Raw genomic sequence first — 22,985 nt, 5'->3', positions numbered from 1 at the left:
AACAGTGAGGAGTTCCAAATCCTTCTTGGTGCACAGCATCCTCGAAAACCAATGCCATGCAGTCCCATATGTAGGAATCAAGGGAATACAACAGATCAGGGAAAAAGCCATAGTATTTTGTCCATCTGAAAAACTCATAGAAATGTCTCTTCACCATAGGAACTCTATATTCATGACCCCATTTTTGCCAGCCGTCAATAATTATTTCATCTCCAAAAGAGAATGGAACCTCCACCTCCATAGGCACCCTCTTCCACATCCTAGCCCACCTAGCACGAAGGGCAGCATTTTCAGGAAGGGAAGAGTAAACAGTACCTTGTGACAGTGTCCTCTGGGCTTCAGCAGGCTGCTTTGTGCCACGAAGACTCCCGGACATCTTGTCTCAGAGACTTTTCAAAAGGTTCTCTCTGTGGCCAGCCTTGGCTGTGAACTCTGTCCAATTTCAGGATCTTCAGTTCTTCAGCTCCTGGCTAGAAGCCACTCCTGTGGTCACTTGTGTAGGTGACCATCAATGCCAAACACTCGGGGTTTACCCAAATGTAGCAATGCTCCTCTGGGCTTACCAAATGAAGAATTCTTATTCCCTCAGGGTCCAATTGTGGTGATTTCTTCACTCAAGGCACCATCTGTCAGTTCTGTCCTCGGTGTTCACCTTTTGTGGTGATGTCCCTTTTTTCACTTGGGGATCACCATTTGTGGTATTGTCCACAAGGGTCCCAGGATGAGGGAAGAGACGAGAAAGTTGACTCCATGTATCAGAAGCTTGATTTATTATTTTAATGATAGATAATATATTAAAACTATACTAAAAGAATAGAGGAAAGGATTTCACTAGAAGGCTAAGCTAAGAATAGAAAAGGAATGAATAACAAAGGCTTGTCTCTGACCAAGACCATCCGGACAGGTGATCTGTGATTGGCCCTTAATTGGAAACCTCCTGATGAGGCCAATCACAGATTCCCCCTGTTGCATTCCACAGCAGCAGATAAGAATTGTTTACAGTTTGTTCCTGAGGCCTCTCAGCAGGGGAAAAATCCTAAGGAAAGGATTTTTCATAAAACATGTTGGTGACAAAAGACGGAATCAATCTTTATTGCATATCACCAGGTGAACCCTTTGGGTTATGATAGCGCAAAGTTGGGGATATGCACGATGAATGAGAAAATGTATTGAGTAACAAAGAATATGAAATTTGATAATAAAGTTACCAAGGAAAAGAACCCAGTCATATTAGATCTGGAAAAAACAAAGGATGATAGGGTGTGCCTGCAATATGATAGGGTGATTTGTTTTGCAAACAACAAAGATAATGAAGATCCTAAAGAGAAAATGAAAGAAATTATTCAAGAAATGAGAATAAGAGAGTCAGAATTGAAGAAGCAGAAGATTGAACAAGAAAAGTTGAAAATACTTAGTGAACAGTATGAAGCCTTAGAAAAACAATATGCTGATGGGGAATTACCTTTCCCAGACAAGAACTTATTCATTGATCTGATCCAAGAAATAGCAACAGAATTGAGTTTATCAAACTGTTAGATTTGGGGGGGGGGGGGGGGGGGGGGGGCTAAAATCTGCTGAGAAATTGCTTTAGAAAGGAGAAGATTTGGCTCCTGAGCAACTTCTGAAATGGGATAGCCCGAAGATGTCAAAATTGATCCAGAGGCCTGAGAGGTGAGTTTTAGACCAAAGAGTGATTAGCTCAATTTGTGTCAATCGAGAAGAGAATACACTGAAATAGTAAGATACACTCCCTGTGTGTCTATTTTGACAATAAATTCTGATTCAAAAAGAAAGATATGGCTCCCTGCCCCTCCCTTGGGGTATTAGAGTCTAAAAAATAATACAAATTGTGAGTGGGATGAGAAAACAAGATTATGCTAAGTCCAAAGTCCAAGAGCCAACCCTTTCCAATCCTTGGAAAGTGTACGAGAATTCTGGGGAGACCTAAAGAAAATAGACATTAAATGGAAAGCACCAAATGAGATTTATTAGATTTGTATAAGGAAGGCATACAGTGAATTACCCCCGAGGTAGAAAAAGTCTTGCACTCTAAGTATGATCAAGCCAGTTTTCTTCACTCTCCTGAGGACAAAAAGCAATCTGTTAGGGGCTACATTGTATGATACCTTGAAAAGGGAGAGGAGGAGTCTGAAGAAGATGATACAGGTGATAAGTGGGAGGCAAGCCTAGAGAGAAGAAGAGTGGCCAGCGGCAAGAACAATCGATTATTATGGGCCGGCCACGTGAGCACAAAATAGAAGGTAGAGATATAAGACCCCAATCTACCTACTGAACAAGCTAATCAAATCGCAAACAGTTATAGAATTTGTATCGAATCACACCTCAGAAGCTCTGGACTTACTAAGTCGGTAGCACACTCAGGTGAGAGCCTTTGTGTACCAAAATCAAATAGCATTAGACTATTTGTTAGCCAAAGAGGGAGGGGTGTGTAGAAAATTTAATGAATCAAAATGTTGAATTGAAATTGATGATTATAAAGAAACCATAAGAAATTTAGTGGCCAAAATTAAAAAGCTGGGCTATGTCCCCGTCTAAAAATGGACTTTGATCTTGCAGTCCTCGTAGTGGGACAATTTATTTGATGGAGCATAGTAGAACAAAGTAATATTTCTCGTTCTCTGTTCAGTAGCTGAGATCCTATTCCTACCCTATCTGATTCCATGTTTTATCAGACTGATCCACTCTGTAGTCAGGAGAATGCAGACTGCTATAGTCCCCATAGACTCAGAGGGACCTTCCAAAAGTGATGCATCTAAGATCATGAAGCTTGAAGAGAGAAAGTATGCCAGCAATGCTGTAGAAACATTAGCAAAGTTTGAAAGACAAAACACAAAAGAAATAGTATAGTATATCAAGGCATCCCACAAGGAGAATACTGAATAGTGTAAAGAGTACTCCGCTTGTGAGGAACCCTCAATAGTAGTGAGTAGAAACAGAAAATTAATAAAGTAGAAGCATGAATTAAATGAGGAAAATAAATGGGGAGGGATTATAATATATGATGTAGATAATTCATGCTTTGGAAATGGTATAAAAATTATAAAGATCCAACCATGCATCTGACCCCCATGGCCAGAAGCAGAGCTTTTCATTTCCAAAAGATTTCCCGGACTCACCCAGATAAAATCATGACCATTAACGAGTGAATGAGTCTTTCCTGGGCAATCAGTGACCATTTCCCAAGAATGTCCAGAACATTCACCAAACAACACCTGGGAGAGATTACATCAGATAGCAGTGGTGTCCTAATTACAGCTGAAAGGAAGACCCAAAGATCCCAGACAGCCATCCAAGCCTATGGACTGACTTTTGTACTGGACTGAATTTATATAGTTCCCATTATACATATGTAGGAACTTATAGAAATCTTAAGTCATTTCTGCTCCAAGCGGAAGAAACTGTATATAAGCTGGATACCTGGAGCAATTGGTGTGACACTCTGGGGAGACGCTGACACTACGTTGGTCTGACCCAAGTTCACCCAGCGTCAATGTCTGGGGTTGACGCTGTCTTGGCTGTGGCGGTTTTATAATATTCTATTTTTGGTTGTGGATCTAATAAATTTATAAAATTTTTTTATAAATTTGGCTGCCGATTTGTTCTTTTATAACAACCTGTTTGTAAACACAACTAATTTTTGCCAACAAAAACTATTCTCCTTATAATCTGAGAACATTGAAAGATAGCTGCATGTTACAAAAGCTAAAGTACTGCTAGTATACACAGAATCATAAATGGATGCGGATGCAAACTGCAGTTGTTTATCTTGCTAGCAGTCTGGGATGAAAATGATACATCCTTGGAAAAGTTAACTGGAATATCTGCTTAGTAAAATCAAAACTTGTATTTGTGAAGCTGTTTTTCAGCCATGTTTTCATTAATGCAATTTGCTTTAAAACACTTTGTTCTATCCCATGGCAAATATTATTTCTATTTGGATGACAGCTAATCAATTACTCTAACTTAGAGTTTTTCTAACACAAGACACCATTGTTCAACATTACAAAGAGGTAACCTGAACTGCACGTTTTATGTGTCACTATAATCCTGGTTTCTTTCAACAGGCATGTTATAAACCAAAGAAAAGTGAAAGCTTTATTATGCAGAGTCTGTTTGGCTTTGATTTATTAGCTACTATGCATTCAAAAGTAAGATTTCTAATTAGCCTTAATATGCTACCACTTTACAATAAAAGACTCCTTTTCTAGTAAAATGGCTTTTCACAAGCAAATAGACACACTACTAAATGCATGGAATTTATTACATTAACAACAAAACCCAACAAATATATTCAAGGTGATACATGGAGTTAGCATATCAAAACTCTTTATACTGCAGATATAAAAATAATTACCAACACAAGCAGCAGTCAGTTTTAGGCTTCATCCTAAACAAAAGCAATGAGACATTAACCAGTTCTCTGCTTTTCCTTTCCTGTGATGGGATAAGCAATTGCTTATTCATTCACAGGTTGAAAATACTCTGCAAATACACTGACACAGTGGCCTTTTAAATATGAAATCATACTAGCATTCACCTGTATGGGCAGATACACTGTTCTGAATGCATTTTAAGGAAAATAAAAATCCGTGCATGAACTACAATGCTCAGAAGTTAATTATTTCTCATTTCAATAGGCCTGTTATTGCAATGAAGTCACCACACAAATAGTATTTCTTAAAACCAAGAATACCAATAATGCACATGATTCTGTATCTTTGATTCCTCCCCACCTTCTTGCATCTTAAGCCTATGCTGCTGGAAATCAAAGACAAAGGAAAGCCTGTGTCTCCTCTTTGACCCAAAATGTATTTAAGCTGTAAATTTGTCTCAAGCATGAAACAATACCTTCACTGTGCATGATGAACAGCACACAGCTTTCTGATGAGAAAAGCAAAAGAACTCCAAAACAACTCAACACATTTAGGTGAGAAAATGCAAATAAAATATTTTAAGTTTTAAAAATTGGGACTTTTCTTTTAAAGACACGTCACTAAAAAACGACAACATTACCTCTTGTAGTTTGGAACAATGTCTTGTTTCCCATGGCTAGAGAAAAAAACTTTCTAGTCTCCTTCACACAATTTAATGGAAATGTCAATCTCAAACCTACCTTTTGTTGCAGGCTTTCTTAAAAACATGAAAGGAAAAATACTCCTCTATGCATGTTAAAAAACCTGCTGTCCAATCATACTAGAAAGGCAGGGAAAGGAAAAAGAGTTGTGCCAAAACTGCAGCATCTTGCTCTGAAGTTGATTTTTAAAAGTAGCTTATTCTGAATGGACACTTTAGATCTTTTTTATTGCATTTCACTTAGGTTAGTGATAACAGAAATGCCAGACACTTCATGCCTGAAGAATCTGAAGATTACCATGGCATATACAGTCTGCCAAGGGCAGCAGCATCACTCATGAGCTATTTGGAAAATTTTAAAAATCACATTTTTAGTGAAACTTGCAGATCCATGAACCCAGATCTTGCTATATTGGTACAATAAAAAGGCCATTCCTGAGCCTCTCTATGTAACGTGGTGCTTCATCATTTCTACCACACCTCTTTAAATATCATTGATGAATTCCAGAGACACATACACACATCCAGCATCAAGGGAGCAATCTGCAATACTCAGCAATTTCTCCAAGAAAAAGTGTAATTCTTTTCACTACGGCAGCATATATAGGACAGTAGTCACTGCTTTCATTTGCAAGTCATTAAGTGCCACAGAATCTTTTGCTTTTGTTAACCTGCAAGACTAGAATATCTAAGAACACAGAAAAGACAGACATCAATCCCCTAATCAATTATTCCTGGATGGGCTGACAACCTCTGTTGTCAGTACACAGCTGAACAAGTTTCCTGCTTTCTTTCAGACTTCTCTGTCACACCACAGGCCTCCCACACTTGCAGAATAGATAAAGCCCTTTGCAGAAGCACCAGGTCACTGGTGTGCACACATCACACCTGACTTGTGGAGGGGGTGCAGATATGCATCCAATGTCACATGTCCTGGGGACCAAGTTCACAGCAAAGAGGAAAAATTCAGCTCATCACCAAAACTTGTGTTAGAAACATGGGCATCTCTTAAAGCAGCTGGCAGAGGAAGGCAGACTGCTGCCATCAGGACAAGGACCCATCTCCTCTGCAGGCACCTCTGTATGCAGCATGAATGAACCCTCCTGACAGAGTTTATATGAGCCCTGGGCCATGGCACACTGATGTCTGATGCAATCATGCTGATGATAGAAAACAATTTCTTAGAGCCAAGTTCTTTACATCAACAAAATACAGGACTCAGACCAACACAAGCATACCAAATCCTAAGGCTTTTGATACTTGAAGAAAATGTGGAATTTATTAAAATGAAAGAATACTGAAAATGCAGGAATGGGTGGTAAGTTGTTAATACCCACAAAAAAAAAAATTAACTATACTTTGTAGTTGTGGAAGTCAATCAGAGCTTTTTCCCCTGGAAAACAGTTGCTGTTAGTGACCGCTAAACTTGTTCTCAGTATGTTTAAAATAATTTTTTAGACCAGTGAATACTTTCCCTTTCCTTACTTGGAGAAGACTGAATGATAAAGACATTAGACAGTTCAATATTATAACCTATAAAGCATAGCTGATGCATATCAAAACACCAATCTCAATTTTAACACGTGGCAATGCCTTTTGAACAGATTCAATTTAACCAGGGGGTTTCCTGAGAAGATTTTACATATAGAAGCTATTATTTTCTGTATGTTTGTGACTAAATATTGGATGTAATTGAAACTTTTTCAACTAAACAAAGGTAGAACCAAATCTATAAGAGTCATGTAAGCAAAAAAGGGTATTTAAAGACATTCATTTTAACTTCAAATACACAACTCTTTCTGATTCAATGCATGACTAAAATTTCTCCTCCTCTGTTCAGCTCTTGTGCTCTGCGTTTCCTTACTTTTTCTCAGCAAACCACTAAAAGATACCGCATCTGCTTTTTGCTTTCCTCAGTGTGGGCAATAAAGTTTACATAAAAACCAAAATAATTCCATTAATAAGAAACAGTGAGGAATTACATCACAGAGACATCAAATTCTAACTCGCTTTTTCATATATTTTCAAATGCCCTTATTTGTGTCTTCCAACCTCATTGCTGTTTCCATCAAATTCCACAGTGATGTTCTTCAGGAAGGAATCTGTTCCACTGTCAGAATTAATTTTCTTAACAAGCTAGCAAGCACACAGTTCACTTTGATCTTAATGCCATTTACTTGCCTCAGTAACACACTGGTTTGGCCATTTCATCCCACTACTGACATTTCAGAACGTAAAATACCCCACACTGCCACAAGCAAGGTCACAGCTCAATAAACACTTGAAGGCACTTTAAATTAGCCACAGACAAAAGCAAGCCTTGTCTGCTCTCACTTTTGGCCACATGTTCTCACACCCTTCCTGGTACTGGATGCAAACATTTATGAAACCACATGGCCAACCAGAACAGGGACTTGGCATAAAAATAGCTGTTGGTTTTAACCTAGAGCAATCCCCAAATTTATTTGAGTATGCATATGTAGCAGTGCCTTCCTTGACAGAGGGATAAGACAGTAGAGGAACACCAGCAACTGCTTCTTTCATCAGCACTGCCAACACGTTTGCATTTTAAACCATCTTGAATGCCAGTCAGAGAGGTGGAAACCATACCAACCCTGAGAAGAGCAGTCACACAAGAGTGGTGCACTGGCTCGAGGAACAAGCTGGCTGCAGGGTGTCCCCCAACCCACTGCCACCGCAGTCACACAAGAGTGGTGGACTGGCTCGAGGAACAAGCTGGCTGCAGGGTGTCCCCCAACCCACTGCCACCACAGAGTGCTGGGTTGCATCAACCCAGCTCTCTGAGGCACCTCTTGGTGCCACTGCCGATGGCAGGGCAAGGAGTGGAGGGTAGGTGGGATTATGATTCCCTCAGCTTGTACTGATTTACCTGCTGTGGGGCACCCTTAGTTAATGAAATTATGGGATGAGGTTTAACAAAGACAGGAACAGGACAAAAGCACAGTAAGCATTTTGCTTTTTATAATGTTGGCAACTTCGTGGGGTGACAGGAGAAGGTGAGAGGAGACAGAGGCTGATTCTTGTTCTTACAGCAAAAGTACAAAATTTAATATGCCATTACAACAAAATTTTACTGTTTTTATTTACAATACGGGCCATGTGCTGGGCTAGTGATAATTAGCACTTTATTATTTCAATCTGTGCATGCAGCTTTACAATCATCCTCTCTGGAACTCTAGTCTTAGCTTTCAGCCACTGAATTTTACACAAAAGAATAACACTTAAGAATCCTAAATTTAGCATCCAAAATATGATACCATTTTAAAATAATGATCTAAAATTATTAAGTTGTCCGAGCAGGTAAGATATCTGCTTCCTGTGCTGTACTAACAAAACTGACTACTACTAAAAAAACAGAAGAGACATCAGCTGTGTAAGACTGCTGCAAGGCTTTCAGTTACTGATGCCATGGAAACTATGTGAGTAAGTCCCCAGGGACAGCTATGACTTGCTTAAATAGTATGCTGGCAAAAGGAGCCTACAAGGACAGGCTAGGCATGGCGAAAAGTGATTTACATGAGGAGTCTGTGAGAGGACTGTGTGCTAAGTGGTACATAATGCAGAAGCCCCTCTGATCTGCTGGCTAGGCTGACTCACAGCGACAGCTCATGCTCTGTGTCTTTGTGTGGCTGGCTGTCTTTGTGGAAGCAGCTTGCCTGCTTCCCAAGACACAGCATTTACTTTACAATCTGCACCAACATGTTCTTAAAAATAAAGCACTGAAGCACAACAGTGTTTAAGTGCTACACAACAGAAACACAGATGGTGAATAAATGAAAAATAACACACAGTCATGCAAAACACTATGACAATAAGCAATGGTCATGGTCAGAATGAGCTTCAAACCTCCTGGAACTTTTTAAAACTCTAGGACCCCATGAAATTTCACAAGCCTCACATACGTCAACTAAGAGGCAAAAAAGTTGTCAAATCATACCAATAATTCACATGCTAAATTAACACTATACTCAACACTTCCTCCTTCCTTTTCCAGTTCATAAATGAGACTGCACAGCCTAACCTGCAGATCCACGGTGGCAGCACCATCTTGCCTCTCAGAAGCAGCTGCCCCTTCCCTGCCCCACCCACTGCCAGTGCTCACTGTAACCCTGTTGGGCTGCAGCCCAGTTCTCAGCCCAGGTTCCTATCCCAGCTTCCCTCTGCTGGGTGAAGGATGGGCATGGCCCACCAGCCAGGGGAGCCTGAGCAATGCAGAGGATGCAAGGTAGGGACAGGGAGAAGACAGCAGGAGCCACAGAGGAGGAGTTTCTGGTACCATGGAATCAACAGAATCTGTCAGGGAGGAAGCTCCTTGTAGCCTCTCTCCTGCAGCCACAGGGGCTGTGCGGATTCCCTCCGGAACCCTGGGTAGTGGTTACCATCTGCCGCGTGGGTGGCGCAGGCGGGATCTTGGCTACGAGGTACCGAAGCAAAGGAAGGAGGAGTGGACACCGATATAGGTACCAATGATCTTTTAATCTTCCCGGCAGTGCTAGGGATGGGTGACAAAAACGGGGTCTCAGGGGGACACTGATAAAGGGAGTGGGTGTGACAGGAGGAGACACAAAGCTTACCAAAAACGAGGACCCAGGGAGGAGCGTGGGTTACAGCTAAGCCACTGAGGATCACAGAGGGGAGGGGAAAAACCCCAGGGGCAAATCGTACATTGAATTAAGGAATGACTGACACGGAGAATTCTCCAGATAAGGGGGGTGGTTACCATGACAGGCAGGGGAGTGGGGGGGGGAAGCTCCAAAAGGGAGGAAATAGGGAGAAACCATTGTGAGGGAAGTACGTGGGGGGAAAACAAGGACCGAACCATTACTGATTTACAAAAGGAATAACCGATTCTACAAATACACAATGCCAGAGCTCCTGGTTTGGGTACCTGAACAAAACCAAAACAAAACAAAACAAAAAAAAAAAAAAAAAAAAAAAAAACACAAACAAAACAAAACAAATTCTGAAAACACAGTTGTCACTGAAAACCTCAGAACACAGTTGTCATTATTTGTCCCCCACAGCTGCACCAAGAAGAGAGACTTTACATATATTTCTAACCATCTTTAAAGGTTGTCATCCAACTGATGAAACAGTCCCAATCCACATCTGTGTACTAGCAGTTTCTTCTCCTAGTGTAGATGGCATACAGCATCATCTTGATTTCTAACATTCATTTTCTAATCTAATTTCAAAATTACAACAGGGACTATTTGGAGTTTCCCCATTTTGAATGACTTGGCTTCATTCTAGCATCATAAAATTTAATACACAATCTGATCTAAAAGGCCTTTCTAAAAGGCAAAATTTCTAATTTTGCCCTGTAGATATTCCCTTAAAACAAAGACGTTGCCACACTTTTGATCCTCTATGAATACAACCAATAAAATAAGCATTATATATTACTGAATAACAAGATGATGAACTAGGAAGATTACAGTAAATTTAAATGTTTAAGTCACCATTTTTAAGTGCCAAATTTATCAAAAAAAGTATAGTGAAAGCACGTAGGAAGTCAATGTGTGAAAACTCAGTAAAAACTATCTGTGAAATTTAAGCTTGTCCATCAGCTTTACTGTACCTTCTTCGTAGCAAGAAGGAAATGATGCCTTGTGTAGGAGGACTGGAGAACTTGAAAACATCTCTTTAAAAATGAAGATATAAAGTAACAGAAATGTGTTATTTGAAATTTTCAAATATACTTAGGAAAAAGACAAAAACTGGTCATCACTAGACCTAGCACACAAGTGTTCAAAAGCATTCACTTTAATGCATTCTTCTTTCTACCCTTGTGATAATGAGATGTACTTTGACACCTCTACACAACTGCATAAAGATAGAATTTAACAGATAGTGTGGTTTAAGAGTTCTTGGTTTATCACAAAACTCATAGATTTGCAAAAGAAAAATTAAGCACCAGTGGCTTCTTTCCACCATACTGAACAAGGCAAGATGTTTTTCTTCATATCTTAACCACTCTGGAGCCAAGTTAAAATAACCAGATATGGGCTTTAACTGGCTACAGTCCTGCTGAAGATGCAGCAGCTGCCAGCTGCAAAACCCTGTGTGGTCCTGAAGGCAATCATACATGCACAACATACTCAGCACACATGCTACGGCTCTGTAGTGCACTATCCTTTCAGAGGCTAAAGCTCTGCACTCTGAGGAATAATCATGCAAAATTGCACCACTACTTCATCTTTCCACTCAAGATCCTGAGGCATCTTCCACCTGCCTCATTCCTGTGAGGTTTCTCTCCAGAAAAACCTCCATGTTTACATGTAAGTAGCTGTACAAGTGGCTTGTCTTGCCAAGTCTAATTACAATACTTGACACATCCTATTTTTGCATTTTTAATTTTATATTGGGGTAAAACTAAAGAGAACTGTGGCACAACTGCTAAAACAGTTCATTGTTATCCTTCAACATCGAAAACAGCAACTGGGCACTGAAACAGGTTCTCCTTCTACTCCAAATTGCAAAAATTTGCAATTAAGAGACCTGAAAAGATTTCCCCTTCACAGTTAAGCAACATTTGAGGTCTTATGATGGCCTAATCTAAGTGATCTGGAAAATCACAAATGGATCACTGAAGAGGAGGAGAGAAGGATACACAGGGATGAAAAATAATTATCCTTTTGCAAATCTGGAATAATTTTATAGAACATTTATATACAAATCTTGATTAAATGCCAGGTCACAATAAACAGTATTAGTGTGATGACTGACAGCATCACTCTGGGAAGCGTTTACACCATTCTCCTGTTTAGAAACCATGACAGAAGAATTATCTGCTCACAACCAACCATTCTCAGAACCATGTCAAGCTTTTCAAGTTCCCTTTTCCACCATTAGCAGTATTCACAAAGATGCATCAAACTATCACCTCTGACAATAATTAAAGTAAAGAAACAAGAAAATGAGAGGGGTTGCTTTTAAGAAGTGGTTCTATCAGAAAAAGCATTTTGGGGAAAAAAATTTAAAAGAGAATCCACGTGACCTCATGCACAATCCATCAAATTCCAGCAAGATTGACAATCCTATTGGAATAATTACCAATATAGCTGGATGAGACGTGTCTGGGCTTGGCGGGCCTCTGCTGCTTGATGAGAAGGAGGCAACTGTGGTGTTTTCCCCTCAGAGAAACCTTTGGCTAAGCTGCATGCTGCAGCTGGGCAGCAAGTCCAGACATGCAGGAGCTCCGGTTTACCTCTGCTGGTGAAGCTTTAAGGCGAGGTGAAGGAGAAGGAGTCGGGTTCTGCTATAGCGTTTCGATCCAGAGCTTTATTCCGGCCCACATGCCTCTGAATCCCATTACAGCTCTAACAGAACTTCCCGAACAGAGTGGTTGCTGGCTCTTTTAACCCCAGGGAGAAGGGGAGGGAAGGGGTAGGGATCCCACCAACCAGCTGCAGGGCAGGCAGGTCCAAGGTGAAAGGGACACCTGGATAGGCCAATGGCTCCCAGGGATGCAGAGCATCTTTTGAACTCTGCCAATCACTTGAAGCCCTTCTGGAATGCCAGGATTGACAGACAGCACTCAGCAGGGGTCAGGGTGGGGGGGAAGGAGAGGTGACTGGCACCTGGGAAAGGACTGGGATACCTGAGACAAACTATGACATCAGACCACAACACAATCCAAAAATGAGTAGCTGGCAAGGATTGTCATTCTGATGGACAATATTCCAATTCTAGATAACAAAACCTCTTCCCAGAGCTAAAAGTATACTTAGAAAACTTGAACGTCTAGGAGGAAGATTTAGAGGGGGGATTAACTAGTGAAAAAGTGAAGTGAGAAAGGGAGTATTTAATAAAGCATATAGATGGTCTGACCATTGATTTTATTTCCACTTTTCAGCTCACAAATGATGAATGATCTATGGAATATGGTTAATAAGGCAATCTCCTGTTATTAGTTGAACTGAGTTTTCACATAATGAAGAATGTTAAAACATTATATACTAATTTAAAACTTTTACTGAACAATGGAAAATGTTAAAAAAATCAAATATTCCCACATAGAAAATAAAAATGTTTGGTTTTTTCTTTATTATTACAATTAACAAAACCACTGTAATAGTTTTGTCAATGAAAGAGAAACTCTGGCATAAAGAAAATACCAGAGAAATATTGAAAAAAAAAGTACTGAAAAACTACACAAATAAAAAACCTCTAGACACTCTCAAAAAGAAAAAAGTATCAAGTTTGAGCCTCTGTGATCCTAATTTATAAGTCATTTTACACAGTGATGGTTTCACAGTGTACTGAAGCGCAGAAAGACCCTTGAAAGTATGGTTTCTTGTACACTTTGACTATTCAGAGTTGGCTAGTCACTATTCTAACTAAGGGGAATTCAGGAAGTTGCATTAAATTTCTCTCCATAAAGTTTTCAGACTTGAGCAAAGGCATACTGAAAGAGACTTTTTAACTATTTTTAAAGCTATCATGCTTTAAACACCTGGAGAAGAAAACAAATAAAATTTTCAAAAACAACCCCCCATCCCCACCCCATCTGTTTCTAAGACATTCTTAAAACCACACCAACTGGTATTGCCAGGAATGACTCAACTGAGTTCAACACCTTGGTTTGGCTTCCACGACATTTACTAATGTAATAGCAATGTACACAACTGTGGTCTTGTTCACAGGGGTTCCAAGATGAGGGAAGAGACGAGAAAGTTGACTCCATGTATCAGAAGCTTGATTTATTATTATATGATAGATAATATATTAAAACTGTACTAAAAGAATAGAGGAAAAGATTTCACTAGCAGGCTAAGCTAAGAATAGAAAAGGAATGAATAACAAAGGTCTTCTCTCAGACCGAGACTGGCCGGACAGGTGAACTGTGATTGGCCCGTAATTGGAAACAGCCTGATGAGGCCAATCACAGATTCCCCCTGTTGCATTCCACAGCAGCAGATAAGAATTGTTTACAGTTTGTTCCTGAGGCCTCTCAGTTTCTCAGGAGGGGAAAAATCCTAAGGAAAGGATTTTTCATAAAACATGTCGGTGACACACAACCATCACAGCCATGGTGCAGAACTGGGACCTCCTAACTGTGACACCACTCAAAAACAAGAGGCGTTGGATACTCATAGGACAGAAGTTAGCATTTTCAGTAAGGTACTGAGAACAGAGCATCTATCTATCTATCTGTCTGTCTGTCTATCTATCTATCTATCTATCTATCTATCTATCTATCTATCTATCTATCTATCCAAAGATAGAGTATATAACAGAGTATATATATATATTAATATCAGCAGTCAATTAACTGTAGGAAAATAATGATTACCTGAGTCACAATGCACAACATCTCTTGTACAGAGACTAGTGACCAGGCCAATGCATCCTCCTCACGTCAGCAAACACTAAAAACAAGCATGCCTGACATGTACATAGTCAGCCCTCATTTACACATTTTCTGCTTCCAGCAATCCATTTCTTCTAAAGAATGTACTTTTTTAGAAGCAACTGCCAAAGGCTGCTAAGAATCCTTGCACTTCTAATGGTTCATGGACTTGCATTTCACATTGCTACTAAAAATATATTCCAGTTGTTTTACAGCTAGAGAGGTCACCTCAAATCAGTCTCACCGCAAACTTGCAACAAAACATTCAGAGGTATAAGTTGTCACTTACTGCAAAGATAAACACTTATATGCTTGATTTTCAGGATGCAACTAAATTCACCAAAATCAAAGAGACAGCTAATCACTGACCTTGAGGATCCACCAGCTGTGCTGGTCCAAACCTTACAGACTGCTAACTCTGCTAACTGAAAATTATTTTTATTTTGATATTGGCAGAGAAAAAAGCATATAACCCAAACAGAAGTGACAACTCCAAACACAGAGATTCTGAAGAAATGCCAACAGGAAGCATGCAAATGCCATAAGCAGTACCAAATGACTGACAATTCCATGATCCAATTGATTGAAATAGTGAGATAGCTAAACAAGTACAAACTATCTGCTTTAATTTCATTTTTGCACAGTTAGCAGCCAGAGAGAAATGTTATACTCTTTCAAATCTTCACCAAATGAAACTAAGTGGTCCTGCAGGGAAACACCACAAGTTACACACTAGAAAAGAAAGCACAGGTTAAACACTTTTTACCTGTTCAAGGTAAACATACCTGTTCATGTTTTTGATTATTTTCTTCATCCACTAGACAAAAAATGCATTAACCAGAAGCAATTTTCAATATACATTTCAGGTATATTTTTTGTTTCAAATAACAAAGTGTTCAGTTATAAAGCAACAAGCTCAAACAGACTATAAATAGCACAACTCCAGCTGTCTGCCTCCAGCAATGGACGGCAAAGGATGCAGTTTAGCAAAATTTTACATTTCATTATTGCATTAATAAACTTCATAGATAACAACCCACCATTCTGTATTAAAATACTCAGGATGGAAAATTCTATTTTAATACAAGTTACCACATGGCCTTCTACATCAGTATTACTCTCTCTCTCCCTCTCCACCTCCCCGAACTTCAGTTTAGTAACAAATTCAGACTCTATGCTTGGACAATGGTTTCAACTGCACTGTTTTAAATAAAAGGATGCTGAATGTTCTGTAATATTTAATTTAGATAAATTAATCTAACATCAACTCAGCCAGAAAAAGCAGGAGGGGAGGAAATACTTTGACTACAAGACAAATTACAGGTTTTCCCAAAGCACAGAGTGAAGTTATAAAAGAGAGGAAGACAATCCACAGCTTTTTTAAAAGCCTTTCAGAATATGAATAAAATAACCAATATAGAAACGTTTCACAATATGCAGAGCAGCAATTCCAACAAGGATTCCATTTGAACTGCTGACTATCTGACCTATGAAAGCTGATGCATTCAAGGAAGCCCTTAACCAGCTGATGACTTCAACTACTCAGAGCAGCATTGATCGCATTAAAAACCTAATGGATCATTTCCCACAGCATAAAGCAGGCTGGCAGAATTGCAGAGAAACAAGACATTTATTTTTCTCTTATATTAATAACGTAAGAAAACACTCCTGAAAACCTTGAAAGCTGAACATCTCCATACAGTAGCAGGAAAATAATTTTCCCAAAGATTGTACTAATATGCTAGAAGGTCACTGGCTTGAGATGCATACAGTAACAGCATACAAGCTTCTGAAAGAATATTTACACTGCTTTTTTAACACCACCTCAGACGCTTGATTTTTATAGCCACGGACATATAGTTATATATATAAAACCAACTAGCACTGTACTGCTTATATCCAAACTGCTCTCATGCGCATGAGAGCTACAAAGGATATTTACACAAAAGGCTGATTCCTGCATTCTTTACAGGAGCTGATGAGGTTAGCACGACCTCAACAGGCTCCTAGATGAACTGGGCAAAACGAAGCCAGTACTGGGAGGCATCCTCCCAGAAATAATGCTCTGCAGAACACATGGGTGTACGTTTTGCCCACCAGATTCCCACACCCACTTCAAATAAGGCTCATTAACTGGAGGGGAAAAAATAACGTTGCTGAGATTCTTGTTTTCAAAAGCAAAGAATATCCACTCTTGTTAGGTCTATACTTCCAGTACCAGCTCACTTCCCTTCAGGAACAGCATTCCTCCACAAAATTCTTTACAGCGCTGTTCCTCCTCTCTAAATCCATTTTCAAGGTGCAATGCTGGGAATTTAAAAAGAGCATCAGAAAACCTGAAAAAGACTACTGTAACTTTGAGCCCTGGTCTTGAAAAATTCTCCCATGCTTCTCAACACAGGGATGAAAGGGATTTGGCTCAGCAGTCCTGCCTAAATGCAACCAATCCCTAAATCCTCAAGCTGTACAACTGCATCTTCAAAACATTTTGCACTCTTAAGTAAAACTGTCCCATTAAAAAAGCAAAACAGTTCATTAGAGCACTGCCCTCCTCCTCATAAAACACTTAATCTGATATTAATTTGAGAGACAATAAATCTCTTATGAAAAGATCTTAAGAGTCTTTTTAATCAAAATAATTCCTTTTGGGTTCGGCTGTGACTCCCTTTCTTCCAGTTGAGCCCAGCCAAGGACAACAGATACAAAGAGCAATGAGACACCACCCAATCTAATTTAGCAAGAATAGAAACAGGCAGTTGTGTGCAAGGCAGCACATGGCAATCCCTCATGTGACAGACAGCTTTGCGGCAGTGCTTTGTATTCACATGCCTAGAGCTCTCTGCAGCAGAAAAAGACACACCTGCGGTGGGTTACTTCAGCAGCTGGAACCCTTGTCAGACCCTGGCATTGCAGGAGATCATCTCTTCCAGGACCCTGAGGGAGAAGCTGCAGTCTCCCTCCATCTTGCTCAGCTGCTGGATATGTAGCTAGAGCTGTCTTCTCTTTGCCTGATTCCTTCTCCCCAAACAAGGCTGACAGATCAGCACCTGCCAAGTTCTGGACTAGCCACAGCCAGAGCCACCACTGCTTACTCCCTGTGGGAGGGACAGGCAGAGGTGAGACCAGGAATGCTGTGGAGAGGAGAGCACACCAAGGAACCTATGAGAAACAAGGAAAACACAAATGATCCACAAATACTGTGGCTGAGTCCCTGAACACAAGGCCCTGGAAAATCATTTCACGAGCTCAGTGTGCACAGGGACATTAGTTCTTCCACTTAATTTTTCAGATGACTACAACTCAGCGCCAGACATTCAGAAATTATTTTTCTCTGCTACACTGCAGCAAACATTTTTAAGCTACAGTGGTGAATCAGTTCTTTGCACTTTCTTCAACAAGGCTTGAGGATATAACAGCATCCTGATGGGCTGCTATTTGTTTAGAACAAAATATGGGAATCTCATTCAAAAACAAGCATCCAATGCCAATTTTTTTAAAAAAAACCCTGCAAATAAATCTGCTTCGAGTCACTGGGGAATCAGCTTCAGAATAAAAGGTTCCTTTTAACTTAAGGCACTTTTTCCCAGTTTTACAGGTACATTGGTATCCACTAGGAATCCCAACAGATGGCTACCAAACTAGTTTGTGTGGTAACAAAGTTTTTACTCTACAGACCCTACAAGCTTCATACCTTCAGAATTAGTGACTCATTATTCAACTTCTACTTTGATGAAAGCTAAGCAACCATTCCTCCTCTGTGTTTTTCTAAATGAAAAAAAAAGTTAATGAACAGACCATACCAAATTTATGGCAATACCTAAACATCTGCTAAGAACACTGTGTCTCAAAATGCAATCCACAAAGAGCAGCAAGCTTCGCTGCTGACTTCCTTTCATTCACACCTACTTAATTACAAGAAAAACAAAAAAAATACTCTAAGTACTTTTCGAATATCAATGTCCTTGCAACTAGGATCTAGAATCACTCACTATACAAGTGTTTCAAAAATCTCAAGAGCTTACTTTCACAGCCATCAGCTAAACAATCCCCAAGGCACAAGATTATGAAATGCAGCACAAGGCACTTCTGAAGGTGTTAGGGCTAATACAAAATGCTCCATTTTCGAAGACAGCAACACACTTAAGTTCAAGTCCTTAAACAAGGAATTCTGAATTACATATGCAGAATCATTTTAAATATGATAGACTGAAAAAAAATTCACTTGAATCCTACAAGATAATACAGCGGGCTACTGTGAAAAATATATTCACCACAGCAATACCTGCACTTTTTCATTTTTCAGTTCACTGCTGTCTGGAAGGAGAGGAGCACGATTTGACCCAACACTAAAAACAAGCTTCACGTGGACCAAAATAATGCAATTTTTAAATCAGTTCATACCAGTAAGGTGTTCTACAGAAAAGCACGTGAGAAATGAAAACACTATCTTCAGAAAAAGATTTAAATAACATGTTTAATGTGAGGCTTAGAGCTGCTGAACAGTGGAAAAGAAAATGAACAATTACTTAGAGGATCAACCTCTCTTAGGTAATGAATGAGGCTAGGTTCCTATATAGTATCACTCACTGTACTTTTATAAAAGAGCTTAAAAGCAACTTTAATTGTGGAATTCCCCAAGACTTGGTTACTTTCATTGTCAATCAAGATATTCTCTTAGAAGCCTGATCACATATTTAATGCCCTAATTGAGTAGTAACTTTGTGCAGACCTTCAAGAACTAGACAGCAGCTTCATTTCTATATGGGATTCCTTACCCAAATTGGAATTATGCCAGCATTTAGAGATACAAGACATCAGCTCCCAACCTTCTCTAGAATAAGATAAATGAAAATATTTTGGCAAGGAAACAGTCCCTCACTAGCAGAACTGTTTTTAGAAGCTCTAGCAGTTTCTCCTTTGAAGTATGTATTCAACAATACCAGAGTCCCCTATCTTACAACAAGCTCTGCTTTTGTTAGCAAATAAAATGAAGCTTGTCAATAGAAAGGTTCCCCTCCTGCTCGAAAGTGAAACTTCAGAGCTAACTTTAGGCATTACCACTGCAAATTGAAATTCTGGGTAGAAGCTCTTTAGCAGTTACCCTAAGTACAGAAAGATGAAGTCTGACACATACCTAAAAGCCTGCTGTCCTTGCAAGCTCCTCTTCTTGCTGCATGGTCCCACCACCTACAACACACCCCTGACTACTCAGTGAACCAGTTTGACTCAATCATCTGCACATAAATTATAACTCTCCCCTACCCCCACAGTTATTTCAGTCTTCTTCTACAATAACAAACTCAGTCTGCTCACCAAAAGGTCACACAAGTGTCAGGTCAGCACAAGCATGATGCTCCTACAGCATGAACTAACACTTTGCTGCTGACTGTCTCATCCAGCAGCTACCTTCAAAAGACAGGTTATTAAAACAGCTCAATTCCTCTCAAAAAAAAAATGGTCTTCCCCAGCTCCATTATAAATTACAAGAAAACAAACCCAGCTGTGTCAAATGCTTATTAGCATTTGTTTTGGAGGTGTATAGGAACATAAAAGCAATTAGCTGGAAATAATAGGAAAAGGCCCACACAACAACCTTGCTCTATGGCTGCAACACTGAGCTTCTCCCATTCAATTAATTAATTTTAATTAAATGTTTAATTTAGATGCATAAACAGTAAAGTGCATATAGTTCCTATTTCCTTTATGCATCTAAATGCAGCATTTCTGAAATTCAACCATATTTCCATCTCTGAGATAGAAAGAAAAAGTTATGTGACAACTTAAAACAGTTTCTGAGGAGATCCTTCTGAACCGATACAAAAGCAGTGCAAGAAGCAAGTGTAATTGAAAAGCACAAAATTAATCTTCCCAAACGCCGAAGTGTGTTTCAAGATGCTGTTAAAACACTCACTCCCACCACTTTGTCCCAAGCACATGATCGAAGTGACAGTCACAGTGGTATCCTCTGATCTTCTGCCATGAAGTGACCAAATTGCGCCTTGTAATTTTCCAAGTGCTAAAGCCTGCTCATTAATTCCAACCGAGGAGGAGAAATCTCGTCGATTTCTCTAAACAAAAAAACCCCAAACCAAATCAAAAAACCACAACTCCCCCCAAACAAAAAATTCCCAAAAAACCCATAAAAAAACCCCACAAAACCCCCACAAAAAAAAAAAAAAAAAAAAAAAAAACCCAAAACCAAACCAAAACATCAAAACCCAACAACGCCTACTACTCTGTCACACGTTCCGGACTCAGCCCTATATACACTTTGCATACTCTCGGGCGAGTGTAAGTTTATTTTTACAGCAAACAGAATGTCCCCTTAATCCGCCTCCTGGCTCACACCGAACACTTCACAGCCTGCAGAGGGGATCACCCGCGGGCCGGGCACGCCGAACCTCCCACAACCCCTGCCCTGCCCCAGTGCCCCGAGCTGCCCCCACAGCCCCGGCTCCCCGCCGAGCCGTCGTCGCGCCCCGCCCGGGTGAAGCCCTCCTGCTGCCAGCTCCCCGTAGGAGGACGGGAACAGGTAGGAAAAAAATGTTTGTTTAGTCTTTGGTTTTGTTGTTTTTGGTTTTTTTTTTTTTAAACAGGGCTCTTCTCTCGCCCTTTGAGGGCCAGGCCGGGGACAGATTCGGCGTGAAGGGCCATATGCCGAGGAGCGCCCCCTCCCAGCAGCAAAGCCCCGGGGGGTTGGTTTCCCTTCCCCGGCCACCGGAGCTGAGGGGCTCGGACACCGCCGCTCTCGCACCCACCTTTCTGCGCCTCGGTGCCCCGCAGCAGCAGCAGGAGAAGGAGGAGGTTAGGGCGGAGCAGCGAGGCCGCCCGCCGGGTCCCTGCGGGGAGCGGCTGCCCCGGGCTCACCATGCCCCGCGGCGTGGCAGGCGCGCCCGGTGGTCCCGGGGCATCGCGGGCTGCGGGGCGGCCGCGCTGGGCCGCGTCTGAGCGCTGCGCCCCCGCCAATCCACCCGTCCCTCGCGGCCGCCCAACCTCTTCCGGGGGCGCGCGGGGCCGTCCCGCTTCCTGCCGCCCTCTCCGCCCCGCACGGCGGTCCCCAGGCGCCGCGGAGCCCCCGGCGACGGCAGCGACGGCACGGCCCCGCCGAGCGTGGGGCCTCCTCCGCTCCAGCCCCGAGCTGGGCCGCCTGCGCGGAGCTCAGGGTCCCAGACTGAGTCCCCGGGACCCAGCGGAGACTCAGTTCCGCTTCCGACCTCCTCTGCGAGCTGGCTACGAATATTTCACTTTTTTGAGCTTTTCTCCCCTCTCATAGTAGAGATTAAGACAAAATTTTGGGAAAAACTCATACAAAAGCCCTTGGAAACAGGAGTATTGCTGTTGTTAATAGAAAGGATAATCTGGTGGCATAGTGGTCCACACGCAAATGTGAATTCAGATCTAGACCTGGGAGGGCTTGGCAATGAGGTCCCAAGCCATTGCAGCATTAGCCATTGTCCCCCAGCTTTTGAACATGCACCATGTGTGACTGGAGAGCTTTCCAGCAGTTGCACTCTAAAACTTGTCATTAGGAAGAAAATGTTCTCCTCCCAAACAGCTCTACATCACAGATACTGGTTCCTGGCCAGGAGTGTCCAGTGCTGGCCCCACCAAAATGGCAGGAAAACCGGCTCAGGAGCCAGTCTTACCCAATCCACAGAGTTACTTGAAAAAGTATTTCGATTATGTTTAGTAATTGTTTTAACATCACTATTCCTTATTAAGATGCTGAAAACTGAACTATGTCCAATTCAATGCCTATAGCTTATTTAGGGCTTTGTATAAGGACTGTTATAGCCTGTTGGCAAAGAAACATGGAGGGCATGACCTTTCCTTCCTTGAGCATATCATCCATACCACTTGTGCCAAATCTCAGAGGATTCCAGAATAGATACGGATGCTCAGACTAAAGACAGAAGAATTTTTTACAAGTTTTTTGTTTGGCCCAAACTTGTGCCACAGCTACTAGAAGGTGGCTTCTCATATAATTAGGGAATGATAAACATGAGCATTTTAGAACATTTCATATTTTTCCCCTTTTGAAACCTTTTAATGACATGGGAATGAAAGCAAAGTCAAGGAAATGTATTACAGATGAATCTTTTTAGTCATCTTGTAAGACGTAATAGCCACCAAGACATCCTGCAACACATAATGGAAGGTGAATCCAAAATAACTTACATATGTCACTTTGTCTTTCATTCAGACACAGAAGTTCATGCCATAGGTCACCTGAAGCAGTTATATCACTATAATAACATCCTTTCTGTACTTCAGGGACCACATTCCTAAGATCACCAGTCATTGATATTTGCTGTGTACTGGAAAAATCACTCCTTAAAAAATTTATAGCTTAATGGTGCCGTGCATTAAGAGGAGCATCTGAACATGCTACATGTAATTCAGGTGGACCTGACAGAGGTTTCCTCCTGTGTTATGTTCTTTTGTCAAGGTATTTTGTGAACTTGATTTAACTGTTCTAAATTTAGGCCAAATTTGCCTAATCATTCTTAGAAGT

General features: G+C 40.9%; 1 protein-coding gene across 3 annotated transcripts in view; it reads right to left on the bottom strand.

Moving 5' to 3' along the window:
• DCBLD2 (discoidin, CUB and LCCL domain containing 2) overlaps nt 1-21,478 on the bottom strand; it is a 69,305-nt gene extending 47,827 nt beyond the window's left edge. For 2 of the 3 annotated variants that reach the window (XM_050987639.1, XM_050987637.1), the window contains exon 1: nt 21,229-21,477. In XM_050987639.1, coding sequence (XP_050843596.1) covers nt 21,229-21,340 — 112 coding nt within the window. In that variant the 5' untranslated portion in view covers nt 21,341-21,477. Of the gene's footprint in view, nt 1-21,228 lie in introns of all 3 variants that reach the window. The other variant, XM_050987638.1, reaches the window with a different exon arrangement.
• Between the last annotated feature and the right edge of the window lie 1,507 nt (nt 21,479-22,985).

Source organism: Serinus canaria, unplaced genomic scaffold, assembly GCF_022539315.1.
Source record: "Serinus canaria isolate serCan28SL12 unplaced genomic scaffold, serCan2020 HiC_scaffold_33, whole genome shotgun sequence".
Lineage (NCBI taxonomy): Eukaryota > Metazoa > Chordata > Aves > Passeriformes > Fringillidae > Serinus > Serinus canaria.
This window is presented reverse-complemented; position numbering and strand designations above follow the sequence as displayed.